The 15,609-nt window shown below is 45.2% G+C and overlaps 1 protein-coding gene across 1 annotated transcript; it reads left to right on the top strand.

Moving 5' to 3' along the window:
* Window positions 1-3,868: 3,868 nt before the first annotated feature.
* On the top strand, window positions 3,869-12,775 carry LOC118965241 (atypical chemokine receptor 3). The gene is made up of 3 exons (XM_090239771.1): window positions 3,869-4,331; window positions 9,516-10,352; window positions 10,629-12,775. The coding sequence occupies exons 2-3, from the start codon at window positions 9,574-9,576 to the stop codon at window positions 10,972-10,974; spliced, it is 1,125 nt and encodes a 374-aa protein (XP_090095897.1). The 5' UTR covers window positions 3,869-4,331; window positions 9,516-9,573; the 3' UTR covers window positions 10,975-12,775.
* Window positions 12,776-15,609: the final 2,834 nt, after the last annotated feature.

Below are 15,609 nucleotides of genomic sequence, written 5' to 3'. Positions count from 1 at the left end.
GAGCTGAGGCTTACAATGGTGAAACCATGCTCCTTTCATATTCCTATGAGGCCTATGTCATTACCCTAAAGGCAGCATTTCCATGGCCCACTCTTGTTAAGGGACTGGTTGAATCAAAGTTGCCAGGGGTCAGTGGGTGGGAATGGGGGAGGTGTAGTGAGGACTAGGCTGAAAGGACATTTCTGAGGGGGACATTACAATAAAAATGAGAGGGTGTTGGGGAATTCAACCAGATACCCAACTAGTGCCCAGGCAACAACGCTGTTAAGTCAAAATAATTCAAAGGACCCCCAATGAAACCCCAAAACCTACAAGGTCAACAAATCACAAAGGCTTAAATCGGTCAGGTGACCAGGAAATAAAGGATTAGGCTTTATTTTGTTTGTTTTGTTTCACATGTCCTCAGTGAGTAGACATATATCTGTGAATAAAGCTGTGTGGTAACATTTCAGTAACAACATCTAGGGATGGGAAATATAGCTCAGACTAACTGCTTTTGAAATGCTTAGCCAGGTTGATACAAACATGACTGTCTGTTGTTATGGGAACAGCAAAACACAATGTAGACTTCCTCTCTCTTTCGCAAACTGCTGCTCTCCCATAGCCCTTTTAATAGTCAGGAAATCATAAAGGAAGTAGGACCACAACTGAGTAAGTGGTTGACTCTGTTTAGAGTTGTGCAGTGCCTCTCCTGGAAATGTCTGTGGGTGTCATTTGGATCTTTCCAAGTGTCCTATAGGCCTATATAGTCTAGCCACAACATTGGTTACAGAATTTGCACAATATGAGATACATAATGTAAATAAAACAAAATAGAATACCTGTGTGACATTCTTGAGTGTAATTCCACGAGCTATGTTTCCAATAGAATTGTGAGTTCCGTTTTTCTTGATGCACTATAAGGCTATTAATGCACAAGCATTGCATTGGGCGGCAGGTAGCCTAGTGGTTAAAACGTTGTACTAGAAACCGAAAGGTTGTAAAATCGAATCCCCGAGTTGACAAGGTAAAAATCTGTCGTTCTTCCTCTGAACAAGGCCGTTAACCCAATGTTCCTAGGCCGTTATTGAAAATAATAACTTGTAAATAAAAAATTACGCATCTGATAAAATTGAAAACATCTCACTTTAATTTCCAAATTAAAAAAAAGGGTATTTAATGATAATAGCTATATTTACGTTAATGTAGGGGAAACACCGCTGTTCTAGATCGGTTCCATCCTTGGGATGTTCAGACTCAGAAACCGTTCGGCAGTCAAAACATGGGTCAGACAGGTGCTTTGGAGAAAAGGTTAAAATCTCTATCACACAAAACAGGAGCCAATAACATCGCATTTGATGTGGGAAAATATCGTCACACTCTCAAATAACACAGAATAAGATTATAATTTTAAACACGAATCATTTTAGATTTTTAATTAATAAAATCACACTGAAGATGCCATACTACACCTATTTTTCAATTTAAAGACTTCGCCAAAAAAGTTATGCGCTTCCCATCGACTGAAGCGTGTTTGCTTTCTTGCTGTGTGCGCGCCAGAGCGTCTAGCAACGAAACGCCACGCCTGCGCAATTAGGTTTGACCAAACGATAGCTCGTGTCGTTTAGAACTATAGCAGAAGAGATGTTGCTCTCACTTTTACCGGCAGCAAATGAATTTATACAGAGCCTTCCTTTCTCTTTTTTCATTCTACATTTTCCCAAGTTGTTTTTCTAAAGTTGTTGACAATATTTAGTCAACATTACCAGCACATGTAAAGAAAGACACGTCACTATATGCACGCTTAGGCAAATGAGCTGGCTGAACAGAGATGTATGGCTTTCTAATGTGCAATATCAGCATACTGTAACATTCTATTTGCAGTGAACGCATCAATAGATCCTAAGGACATCCTTTATCCCGGTGGTCCCCCAAAACAAAGGCTGATTATGAGTGCTATATGATCCGTCATGCGTGCCTGCCATGGTATATTGAATAACTGAATGGTGAGATAGACAGTAACATACAGGTGCTACAGCCTGTTGAAATGAACTTTCCACACGTTCACTAATGGCTACATCAAAAGTAGCAGATAGGCTAATGTTTGAAGTGGAACGGTATTTCAGATAACTTTTATATAAACTCATCTTATCAATGATCCACAGTTAAATGTCATTTTCCGCTGACATGTTTTATATCATTAAAATAGAGGTTTAAGGACACAACATGGGCAGTTATGTAGCCAACTGTAAACTCATAAGGTGGAAGGGAGAGGGGTGCTTTTTACCGAATCTCACTGGATTCCCCTCTGACGGGCCCAAGCCAGGTGGGAACAACCTCAGAAAGTACCCGAATCTGGCGTTGGCTTGCAGGACATCAGAGACTGGCCCTGATGGTTCTGTCAGATGCAGTGAGGATGGACATGCATTGTTCAACCAGGTGCAGCACCCTGGCTTTGTCAGTCAAACACAATCTATCTACTGTATCAAATTCCCTGGCAAACAAACATCCATCCTTCCTTTCTAAAATTACACAATACATTGGCAAATATTTCAATGAATGAAATTTCACATTGTGCTTTTTTTATATGGCATATGGTAAGATGTCTTGCCAAAATCAAGATGACAAGAGCCAAGCTGGCATAGGGCCTATGTGTTTAAACTCACCCCAGTAAGGCAGGTGAACAGGTGAGCTCCTAAAGAACACCAAGCCTTTGAGTTTGTTCCAAGAAAGGTTAAAAAATATATAGTTAAACACCAAAAACATTCACCTACTAAGTGTTCCAACTTTAACCACGTGCAGGTCAAATAAAGGAGTGTCTCTTCTGTCTAGATCATCTGTTTGCATGAATTCCTCCATCCTCAGTTTGCCTAGAAGGCAAAGTAATCAAATTTTCACACCAATCTTTTATGCGCGCACTCAGGTCACTCCAAATGGAATTTGGTTAACAGAGAGCCTTATTAGGGAATTTGGTAATGAACCCCTTTATTTTTTATCTACATCAGGTGAACTTGTCGCTTGCATTTACTTTCTACATTTTAGTCATCATTTTAAAGGAGCAATTAGGGCGAAGTGCCTTGCTCAGGGGTACATCTACAGATGTTTCACCTAGTCAGCTCAGGAATTCGAACCAGCACCCTAAGTTAGTGCTCAAGAGCTCTTAACCGCTAGGCTACCTCCCGCCGTGGATACCAGTTGTATGTCTCTGCATCCAGAATGATAGAGGTAGTTTAGTGAGCCAATGCTAACTAGCGCTAGCGCAATGACTGCTAGCATGTGACTGGATGGTTGGCTGCAACCGTGCTAGTTAGTAACTTCCTTCAAACTGCAGGCAGATATAAAAATGGTATGCACAAGTTCATCTGACTCTGGTGAAGTAGATAAAGGGCTTCATTGCCAAATTTCAGAAGTATCCCTTTAAAGATGTGAATACATTTGTTTTTTAAATTCCTTTATTTAACTAGGCAAGTCTGTTAAGAACAAATTCTTATTTTCAATGACGGCCTAGGAACAGTGGGTTAACTGCCTGTTCAGGGGTAGAATGACAGATGTGTACCTTGTCAGCAACCTTCCGGTTACTAGTCCAACGCTCTAACCACTAGGCTACCCTGCTGCCTGCACATTATTATATAGGCCTATTAATGCATTCAAAATGATGTTTAAAAGTAGGCATAGACAATAATTCAGTGTAAAACATAGCCCACTGGCTAACAGTTTCTTGTAAATATTTTACATTGATTTTAGTCAATTATCTACCAATATTCTAATGAATTTAGCATAGGCTACTAAATTATAATAATATCATGATAATATATGGCCCTACAGAAAAGCTCGTCAATCTATTATAAGAAATGTCCCCTAAAGAATTCAGCACCAACGCACCACCAGTATCGGAAGGTGATGGAATGCAAAGCAGCATACGCACTCCGTAGCCCACTGACTTTCAAATTGGACGTCAGGCTTTTCAGTACTCGGACACAAATAACTAACTACTATTTATATCTCTATTATGTTGGTGGGAGTGGAAATCCGATGTTTCGCAAATCCGTCGATTCCATTGTTTTTTTTTTTTGCTGAAACCTCAATGAATCAGTTTTACCAAGCTGCCTAGTTGCCCTAGTAGGCGTTGCTCTCTGCAGTATTTAACAAGTGCACCGGGACAAAGCGAGTTAGTCTCGACAGAGCAGGAACCCGAGAGCTCTTCAGTCAATTTGCGTATAACCTACAGACTTCAATGGGCCTACTATAACCTCAATATTGACACCAGTCTAGGGACTCTCAAAAGCATTCACGGGGACATTCTGTGCAATTTCTGTGTTGACGGAGTTACAAAGGACACCGAAAGGCCTTTTGTAAGTAACCTTTAAATAACACTACCCATAGTGCATTTTATCCTACTTTTTCACTGACAGAAAATAAAATACATTTAGTTCATAGGTTATTATACTTTTTATAACTGGCATGTTATATGTTTGTTATTTGTTAGTTTTTCTTGAGTTTAGAAAACGAATACTTTGACATTACCCAACCATTCCACGGCGCTGAGATTTGTTGTGCTCTGAAGTTGTCATACATTTGTAAAAACGCCCCGGGTCTCACAGTTGGGGGTGTGGATTAACAGTGGGTTCTATCGGATTAACAGTGGGTTATATCCCCGCAGACTGGTCTACATTCAAACAGATCTAGATTGCCCTGTATGTAAGCAAATGATACGGCAATGGATAGACGCACCTAAATTGTGCACAATAACGTTCTTAAAAAAAAATCTTAACATATTGCATTATAGCTGACAGGTAGAGGTATAGCGTGTTCAGGAACTGTGGGTCTGTTTATGTGAATAAATCACGCATCAAATAATTAATGGAAAAGTTCTGTAGTTTATAGTGTGTATTTCCGTTAACAAAAGTCGTTTATAGTAGGACAACATTCATCTACTGTATCTTCAGAAGACTTATGCACAATCACTAAAATCCCACTTAAGACTGACCCATTTTGGTCATTCACATATTCAGCAGGCTATATGCTGGATGGACACCGTTAAGAGCCTACCTTTCAATGCATTAATTTAGTACAGATGGTGGCAGAATTTTCACTGTGAAAAAGAGTGGGGAGAGAGAAATGTGTGTATGTGTGTGTGTGTGTGTGTGTGGGGGGGGGGTATAGTTCCTTGGAGGAGGAGGGAAACAGTTTAAAGTTGCAGGGTTTCTTCTGAGACAAGAACTAGAAGGGGGATTGAGAGGGAGAGGGAGGATGGAGAGGGGTAGGGAAGATGGAAAGGGGAAGGGAGAGGGGTGGGAGAGGAGAGGGGGAAGGGAGATGGAGAGGGGGAAGGGAGATGGGCAGGGAGATGGGGAGAGAGATGGACAGGGAGAGGGGGAGGGAGATGGACAGGGAGATGGACATGGAGATGGACAGGGAGATGGACAGGGAGAGGGGGAGGGAGAGGGGGAGGGAGATGGACAGGGAGATGGACATGGAGATGGACAGGGAGATGGACAGGGAGGTGGACAGGGAGATGGACATGGAGATGGAGATGGACAGGGAGATGGACATGGAGATGGACAGGGAGATGGACAGGGAGCTGGACAGGGAGATGGACATGGAGATGGACATGGAGATGGACAGGGAGATGGACATGGAGATGGACAGGGAGATGGACAGGGAGCTGGACAGGGAGATGGACATGGAGATGGACAGGGAGATGGACAGGGAGCTGGACAGGGAGATGGACAGGGAGCTGGACAGGGAAATGGACAGGGAGATGGACAGGGAGAGGGAGTGTATTATGCAGAGAGGAAAAAGCAGAAAAGAGAGCTGGAGAAAGACAGAAAAACAGTGAGAAAGACTGAGAGACTGAAAGACTCGGAGACTGAGAGACTGAGAGACTGGGAGACTGAGAGACTGAGAGTAAGAGACTGGGAGACTGAGCGACTGAGCGACTGGGAGACTGGGAGACTCGCAGACTGAGAGACTGGGAGACTGGGAGACTGGGAGACTGAGAGACTGGGAGACTGAGAGACTGAAATACTGGGAGACTGAAAGACTGGGAGACTGAAAGACAGAGCGACTGAGAGACTGAGAGACTGGGAGACTGAGAGACTGAGAGACTGAGAGACTGGGAGACTGAGAGACTGAGAGACTGAGAGACTGGGAGACTGGGAGACTGGGAGACTGAGAGACTGAGAGACTGGGAGACTGAGAGACTGAGAGACTGGGAGACTGGGAGACTGAGCGACTGAGCGACTGGGAGACTCGGAGACTGAGAGACTGGGAGACTGGGAGACTGGGAGACTGAGAGACTGGGAGACTGAGAGACTGAAAGACTGGGAGACTGAAAGACAGAGAGACTGAGAGACTGAGAGACTGGGAGACTGAGAGACTGAGAGACTGAGAGACTGAGAGACTGAGAGACTGGGAGACTGGAAGACTGAGAGACTGGGAGACTGAGAGACTGAGAGACTGGGAGACTGAGAGACTGGGAGACTGGGAGACTGAGAGACTGAGAGACTGAGAGACTGGGAGACTGGGAGACTGAGAGACTGAGAGACTGGGAGACTGAACAGCTGAGAGACTGGGAGACTCGGAGACTGAGAGACTGGGAGACTGAGAGACTGGGAGACTGAGAGACTGAAAGACTGGGAGACTGAAAGACTGGGAGACTGAAAGACAGAGAGACTGGGAGACTGGGAGACTGAGAGACTGAGAGACTGAGAGACTGGGAGACTGTGAGACTGGGAGAATGAGAGACTGGGAGACTGGGAGACTGGGAGACTGGGAGACTGAAAGACAGAGAGACTGGGAGACTGAAAGACAGAGAGACTGGGAGACTGAGAGACTGGGAGACTGAAAGACTGGGAGACTGGGAGACTGAGAGACTGAGAGACTGGGAGCGAGAAAGAGAGTGGAGGTTGTGTATAATATGTGTATACTGTATGTTTGTTTGTGTGTGTGTGAGTACGTGAGTGTATGTGAGTGTGTTTGTGTGTGTCTGTGGTTGGATGTAATATTGGGGTGTGGTGGTGAGAGACGCTGTGTCCACACGGGCAGCTCTTTGTGCCCTAGACGGTGCTAGCTGCCCTGGGGCCACTGAGGGCTAGAGGGAGGACAAGGGAACCAGGTGAAGAGCCACTCTGTTTGACCAGTGAAAACACAACAGATTTACAAGGACTGGGGTCCTCAAAAGGGCCGCTGTGTTTTATGGCAGGTGGAGATGCAGCGTTTAATGTTATCCATTCCCAAATGGATGGAGTTGGGATTGACGGCAGTAACAACACCAAGCTTTCTGCAGCTTTTGTTTTTATGTGACCCACCTCTCCCAAATGGGTCAGGCTTTTAGTTTTCATCTGTCAGGGATTTAAGGTCATCTTAAAGACAGCTGTCTATCTACTCATGTTACCCACAATGCTTTTAAGGCTATATGGTAATTCTGTTAGATGAACAAACATCTGGCTAATGTTATAAGCAAATAAAGAAACAATTAAGTTGTTTGATGGTTAAATCCAGTTCATCCGTTTCAATTGCATTTATATTAGTTCTATTTGTTTTACAGACATTAGGTATAAACTCTGAACATGTCTGAACATGTCTTATAAAGTATAAACTCTGAACATGCCTTATAAGGTATAAACACTGAACAGTCTGAACATGCCTTATGAAGTGCTGTATTCCATGAAGACAGGCAGTAAAAGCCAAGTAGTGAGAGGTTTTATCAGTGTGTGAAGGGCTACCCAGCAGCACCAGTTGCATCCTGTGTTCTCTGGTCTCATCCGATGTGAATCTCTCTGGCTCGCTTCACATCTCTCTCTCAACAACACGGCCCTCTGACCCCTCACCCTGGAACTGTCGGTTCAAAGGAAAGGGTCATGCCGGTTCACTGTTTCTAGTGAAGAACGGGACCGTTCACCTTCCATACCTTCCATAGACAGACACACACACGCACGCACGCACGCACGCACGCACGCACACACACACACACACACACACACACACACACACACACACACACACACACACACACACACTCCATCCTGTCCATATCTCAATCGCAGGCTACGTTTCCCTGTCCGTGAAGTTCTCACCTTGAGGTATTCCTGGGTCGCATTGAAAGCGTCAGTACTCTCTTCACTCTCTTTGTGCTCAAGGCTAAGTGAATGTCGTTCAGAGGTCCTTGTGAGGTTGGGAGGTCCCTATTTCACAGTCATAAAATTGGATGTACACAAATACAATGGACTCATAAATGTCCATGCTCCACATGTACCTACAGTATTAAATGATATTTATTTGATTTAGCTTAAAATGGACCATGCCACAGTTACATTTGAACATGGTATAATCTGAAAAGCACTTTATTTTGATTTAGTAATACATCATTTACTGGTTTACTTCAGTTCATAATTCAGTGGTAATACAGGCATAGTTGAAATAGTCCCTCAGCTCCCAGTTGGCAGTAGTCAGATTGGTCTCAGATGTGAGAATCTGTCTGTCTTAGACCATGATAACTCCTCCTTTGGCAGCGATGGCCCCAATCCTGCTTGTTATTTATGTACTAGGAGGAATTCTACTTGTTATTGATGTACTTGGAGGAACTCTGCTTGTTATTGATGGACTAGGTAGGAGGAACTTTGATTGTTATCGATGGACTAGGAGGAACTCGGGAGTCCTGAGGAATGTCTCTGTCTAATGAACTAGAGGGAAAACATTGAGAACATTCCTGGACACAGCATGCGATCGGTCGAACCCCCTGACATCCCACCATGCCGCCTTGGACAGAGGCGCCATGCCCATGGGGAGCACAGGGGACATGACCCTCAGATTTATCCTGTAATAAAAAATACTAAAAAGTCTCTTTAACACTACTAGCCACCTTGCAATTGTATGAAGTTGGCTTTAGCTATTCCAGATATGTTCCCAATCCCCCAACCCAGTAACTAGCTACCCAGAAGCCATTTCAGGTTATCAATCTAGTTGGAGTAGCTAGCTTGTCTAAAACCATCTTAGCTGGAATGCTGGCTGGCAAGGTTGGAAGACTTTAGAAAAGCAACCAATAACTAAATGTACTGAATAAGTCACACACCTTTCAATCTGTTACCCAGATTTTAGCATATTTAGTTTCTTTACAGTAATTTACAGTAAGGGTACAGACAGCTCATGTAGGTATGCTTAGATATGCAGAAAAATAAATATATATATTTTTTACGTAGAATTAAGCATGGAAAATGCTGTTTCAGGAGTTTGGAAAATGGGAGATTCTCCAACTTCAGGACCACCTAGCCCCCCCCCCCCCCCCCCAGACATCATCACATACTTTTTACCCTCAGATTTCGGGGGTCATTGACGCCCCTGGCCTCTTGAGATGTTTTAGATAACGCCTGTTGTCCCTCTAAAGAAATGATTGTTTGACATATTTGGTCCATATGTTTGTGTGGTCACCCAGCAAATGTCTTGTTTTGCAAATGGACATATTTCCCCTCATACAGCCCCTCAGTTGATCCATTTGTTTTGCGCAAACTCTAACCAGCTAACTTCTTGCTTTACAGATTGTGGATTCTGTCTTTTTCACAACACGGCCTTCCCCCTACTGCGGTGAACGCCACCATGAGTCTGAGTGTGAACGAGCTGACGGAGCTGATGGAGATGTGGTCGGAGCTTAACTTCACAGGGGACAACATGTCATCCCACCACGTAGAGGCTCTGCTGTGCCCGGCTGGGTTCAGCCACGCGGCGGTGCTCTACACCCTCTCTGTCCTCTACATCTTCATCTTCCTGGTGGGCCTGGCCGCCAACACCCTGGTGGTGTGGGTCAACCTCCGCTCAGAGAGGAACCGTTTTGAAACCCACCTGTACATCCTCAACCTGGCTGTGGCTGACCTCTGTGTGGTGGCTACTCTCCCAGTCTGGGTCAGCTCGCTGCTACAGCGCGGCCACTGGCCCTTCGGCGAGGCCGTCTGTAAGATCACCCACCTGGTGTTCAGCGTCAACCTCTTCGGGAGTATCTTCTTCCTCACCTGTATGAGCGTGGACCGCTACCTGTCCGTGGCGCTATTCGGAGACGGAGGGAACAGCCGCAGGAAGAAGGTGGTGCGGAGGGTGATCTGTATCCTGGTTTGGCTGCTGGCACTGGCCGCCTCCGTCCCAGACACTTACTTTCTCCAGGCGGTCAAGTCCACACACTCTGACGCCACCCTGTGCCGGCCCGTCTACCCCACTGACAACCCCCGAGAGTGGATGGTGGGCATCCAGCTTAGCTTCATCATCCTGGGCTTCGCCATCCCGTTCCCAGTCATCGCTGTCTTCTACCTGTTATTAGCAAGCTCCATTGGCAACGCCAACCCGCCCGGCTCCAGCGCCAACTCAAACCAGGAGCGCCGCATCAGGTGAGTGTCCCCCTTACACACACACACACAGACAAACAAACACACACACACACACACACACACACACACACACACACACACACACACACACACACACGCACACACACACGCACGCACACATGCACACACAAACACGCACACACACACGCACAAACACACGCATGCGCGCACACATGCACACACACGCACACACGCACACACACACACACACACACACACACACACACACATACACTTTATAAATCCAATCAATGATTAATCAATGATTATTTTCAGCCGGAAGATCATCCTGACCTACATTGTGGTGTTCCTGGTCTGCTGGCTGCCCTACCACGGAGTCCTATTGGTCGACACTTTATCTCTCCTCAACGTCCTGCCCTTCAGCTGCAGGCTGGAGAACTTCCTGTATGTGTCCCTCCACCTGACCCAGTGCTTCAGCCTCATCCACTGCTGCATCAACCCCGTCATTTATAACTTCATCAATAGAAACTACCGTTACGACCTCATGAAGGCCTTCATCTTCAAGTATTCCACCAAGACGGGCCTGGCCAAGCTCATTGACGCATCACATGTGTCCGAGACAGAGTACTTGGCTGTGGTGGCGGTGGAGAATAACGTGTGATTGGCCCGCTGGGAGAGGAAAATTGTCCCTGAGGGGAAAATTGTCTTGGACACACAGAGGTGATGTCACACAACTCACAGAGAACTGACTCTCTACCAAACGGACTCTATTTAAGGCCTGCTGAATGGGCTGAACAGTTAACTGACTGAATGCAGTCCCTGGGAAGGACATCTCAAGCACATTAGACGCACTGTAAAAGACCAAGACCAAATATGCTCTGTTTCAGTGTAACTCCCGTTTTGTTGTAATTTCCCCCTTTTTGAGTGAGTTTGGTTAACTTCTCCCTTTCTGAGTGAGTTTGGTTAACTTCCACCTTTCTGAGTGAGTTTGGTTAACTTCCCCCTTTTTGAGTGAGTTTGGTTAACTTCCCCCTTTCTGAGTGAGTTTGGTTAACTTCCCCCTTTCTGAGTGAGTTTGGTTAACTTCCCCCTTTCTGAGTGAGTTTGGTTAACTTCCCCCTTTCTGAGTGAGTTTGGTTAACTTCCCCCTTTTTGAGTGAGTTTGGTTAATTTCCCCCTTTCTGAGTGAGTTTGGTTAACTTCCCCCTTGCCTAGTAACAGGGGTGGGGGGTCTTCTTGAGAAAGCACTTCTTCTGAACTGGAGACTTGGTGTCACCCAAACAGATGGTTCAACGACACCGTAAACACACACACACACACACACACACACACACACACACACACACACACACACACACACACACACACACACACACACACACACACACACACACACACACACACACACACACACACACACACACACACACACACACACACACACACACACACACACACACACACACACACACACACACACACACACACACACACACACACACACTTCCCCCTGCCCTGGTCAGAGCCACAGCGGAGGGAGACGAGGTGCTCTCCCTGCCAGTGTTTATGTGAGCAGGCAGTCAGTCAACCAGACTCCATTACCCTGAAGGACCTGCCACTGAATCAAGCCACTGTGTTTACATGGACATCAGGAATGTCAAACGGACTGACAGCCGAGACCAGAGTCAAAACTCTAAAGCTATATTTTATTTTGTATTCTTTATTCTGATCCCCATCAGCTGACTCTTAAGCAACTTCTGGTCTTCACTGGGGCCATAAAAAAGACATTACAAACACGAAAGCCAATCTGTAGAATGTGAGAAGTAGATGTATGTATGTTGATGTGTGTATGATGGTTAGTGAGGTGTCAATGTGAGAAGTAGATGTATTCATTTTGATGTGTGTATGATGGTTAGTGAGGTGTCAATGTGAGAAGTAGATGTATGTATGTTGATGTATGCATGATGGTTAGTGAGGTGTCAATGTGAAGCCAGGAGAATCCATCCAGTCCCAAACACTCCTCTAGATGACGCATTTAGAAAGTATTGGTGCTTAGTATGTAGAATGAAGGAGTAGACTTTCAAATCCACATTATTAGATCATTGTTTATTCTGTAAATATCATATTTATATATTTGTTGATCTGTAGGTGCAGTGATTTTGTGAAGTTTTGTGAAACGGAATCAATGAAGGTGTGCTTTCTGTGTAATGTTTAAAAATGTCAGTTCTGCTACTGTTTAAAATAATGTACCATTAGTTCTATTTCAGTTATCTTGTTCTTTTTGTTCAACTCGTTTGCATTTATTTCACCACACAAAAGAAAAACAGCCAATGTGTGTACATTTCAGTCACAACCTGCACATCATTTGCAACTCTTTTTGAATTTGCAAACGCAGTTTCTTGCCAGCCAGTGGATGTTTTTACGCTCTTGTGTAAAATAACAAATAAATGCACAAAACTGTTTATTATTGCCTCAAACTTCTTTGTCTGAGAGGGGAATATTTGTGTTTTGGAATGTATAGAATGCTCTTCTAGAACAACATGTGTCTGTGTGTGTTCTAGAATGTATAGGTTGTGTTTTCTTCCAGAACAACATGTGTCTGTGTGTGTTCTAGAATGTATGAGTTGTGTTTTCTTCCAGAACAACATGTGTCTGTGTGTGTTCTAGAATGTATGGGTTGTGTTCTCTTCCAGAACAACATGTGTCTGTGTGTGTTCTAGAATGTATGGGTTGTGTTCTCTTCCAGAACAACATGTGTCTGTGTGTGTTCTAGAATGTATGAGTTGTGTTTTCTTCCAGAACAACATGTGTCTGTGTGTGTTCTAGAATGTATGGGTTGTGTTCTCTTCCAGAACAACATGTGTCTGTGTGTGTTCTAGAATGTATGGGTTGTGTTCTCTTCCAGAACAACATGTGTCTGTGTGTGTTCCAGAATGTATAGGTTGTGTTTTCTTCCAGAACAACATGTGTCTGTGTGTGTTCTAGAATGTATAGGTTGTGTTTTCTTCCAGAACAACATGTGTCTGTGTGTGTTCTAGAATGTATAGGTTGTGTTTTCTTCCAGAACAACATGTGTCTGTGTGTGTTCTAGAATGTATAGGTTGTGTTTTCTTCCAGAACAACATGTGTCTGTGTGTGTTCTAGAATGTATGGGTTGTGTTCTCTTCTAGAACAACATGTGTCTGTGTGTGTTCTAGAATGTATGGGTTGTGTTTTCTTCCAGAACAACATGTGTCTGTGCGTGAGTGGCAGAACCTAATCAGTACCAACTGTGCTCCACCCCAGTTATTCCCTGTAGTTTGTGTCTGGATGAAGAGAAACCCCAGGTGTTCACCAAGTCAGTTAACCGTGTCAATGACAGACCTTTCTACCCACCGGGGGCTGAAGCTGCACCAACTGTGTGTAAATGACACTGTCCTGGTAGAACCCTGTTTAACCAGCTGATGGGAAGAAAGAAAAACACATGGAAGTTATTGAACACATCTCTTCTTTTCCACAACATACAGTAACCTTGTTAAAACCGTGTTTATCCCAAAGAACTCTGCATATATGGGGTAGTTTATATGTTTAGCTGCTGCAGATTCAGGACATGAAAGGAGAAATATTGAAATGACATTTAATCATGTTTCTCCAATAACAACAACCAAGACATGATATTTAATAAACACACAAACAAACCACCTCCCTGGTGGGAACTATGCTCTTCCAGTAGGGTTGTCCCCCGTGTCAGGGGCTGTCGCATCCACATTAGCCCAGTGGAGTGTGATGATCCCTGGGGCAACAGACAGACTGACTGACAGTGGCTCCTGACTGGCTCCTGGAGGATTCCTCCAGCCCTGTCTAAACTTGTCCCCTACCCCAGGGGTCTCAGGCTAGGCTTGTTGCGTGGAGTAGCAGGTAGGCAGAGAGGACGCGTTCTGGCAGGAGACAGAATGATGTTTGAAAGCTTACAAGTTAGCTGTTACACGGATTGTTATGAGAGTTGACTCAGAACCTGGTTTAGGGATATCTGGGGACATGAGTATCTGGTTTCCAACTGGTTTTCAGGGTTAACTAGTTTGGCATCTACCCAGCCTGTCCCAATCAAGCACTTTCCACTATGTATAAGATTCTATAGGAGAACATACAGAAAGAGGCATGACAGTCAGGACATTAAGACACATCCAGTAAGACAACAGCTAAGACGAACCCCTGTGCTATTTCACTGTTTCACTCTCCCGTCCAAACATCAATGGGGACTTCCAGAACAACGCCAGAGAGGTCTAAGAGCATCGCACCCTCTCCTGTGTGAGGGCCTCCTGAATGGACTGATCGTGGGAGCAGTGTGCGTCTGAATGCCAAAGGCCTCCGCGGCGGCACAGCCATGTAGCTGAACAAACAGCCTTTCACTGTATCCTCATTCCTCCTGGGACACAGAAAAGCTGGCGGTGTGTGTGTATGAGTGGTTGTGTGTGTGTGTGTGGATTCCTCGTTCTCACGGCCATGAATGTGGCAGTGAAACAGCGATCTGATCCACTGTCAGATCAGTCTCCCAGGAGGTATGGGCTCATTATCCAACCCCACTCCTCCACCCCTCATCACCCCCTCCTTCATCCTCCCATCCTCACCCCCCCCATCCTCCCTCAACCTCCCATCCTCCCTCATCCTCCCATCCTTCCACATCCTCCCATCCTCCCATCCTCCCTCATCCCTCATCCTCCCAGATCCTCCCTCATCCTCCCATCCTCCCACATCCTCCCATCCTCCCATCCTCCCTCATCCTCCCACATCCTCTCATCCTCCCTCATCCTCCCATCCTCCCTCATCCTCCCACATCCTCCCATCCTCCCTCATCCTCCCATCCTCCCACATCCTCCCATCCTCCCACATCCTCTCATTCTCCCACATCCTCCCATCCTCCTATCCTCCCTCATCCTCCCACATACTCCCATCCTCCCTCATCCTCCCATCCTCCCTCATCCTCATTGGTATCATGAGGATAGTCAGAGCTGAAACAATAGTGGGTAGATAAGACTCTTCATTGGTATCATGAGGATAGTCAGAGCTGAAACAATAGTGGGTAGTTCAGACTCTTCATTGGTATCATGAGGATAGTCAGAGCTGAAACAATAGTGGGTAGATCAGACTCTTCATTGGTATCATGAGGATAGTCAGAGCTGAAACAATAGTGGGTAGTTCAGACTCTTCATTGGTATCATGAGGATAGTCAGAGCTGAAACAATAGTGGGTAGATAAGACTCTTCATTGGTATCATGAGGATAGTCAGAGCTGAAACAATAGTGGGTAGATAAGACTC

This window comes from Oncorhynchus mykiss, chromosome 7 (genome assembly GCF_057628025.1).
Source record: "Oncorhynchus mykiss isolate SJ-2025 chromosome 7, ASM5762802v1, whole genome shotgun sequence".
Classification (NCBI taxonomy): Eukaryota; Metazoa; Chordata; class Actinopteri; order Salmoniformes; family Salmonidae; genus Oncorhynchus; species Oncorhynchus mykiss.
Note: the sequence above shows the minus strand (reverse complement) of the source record. Positions and strands in the feature narration are given on the sequence as shown.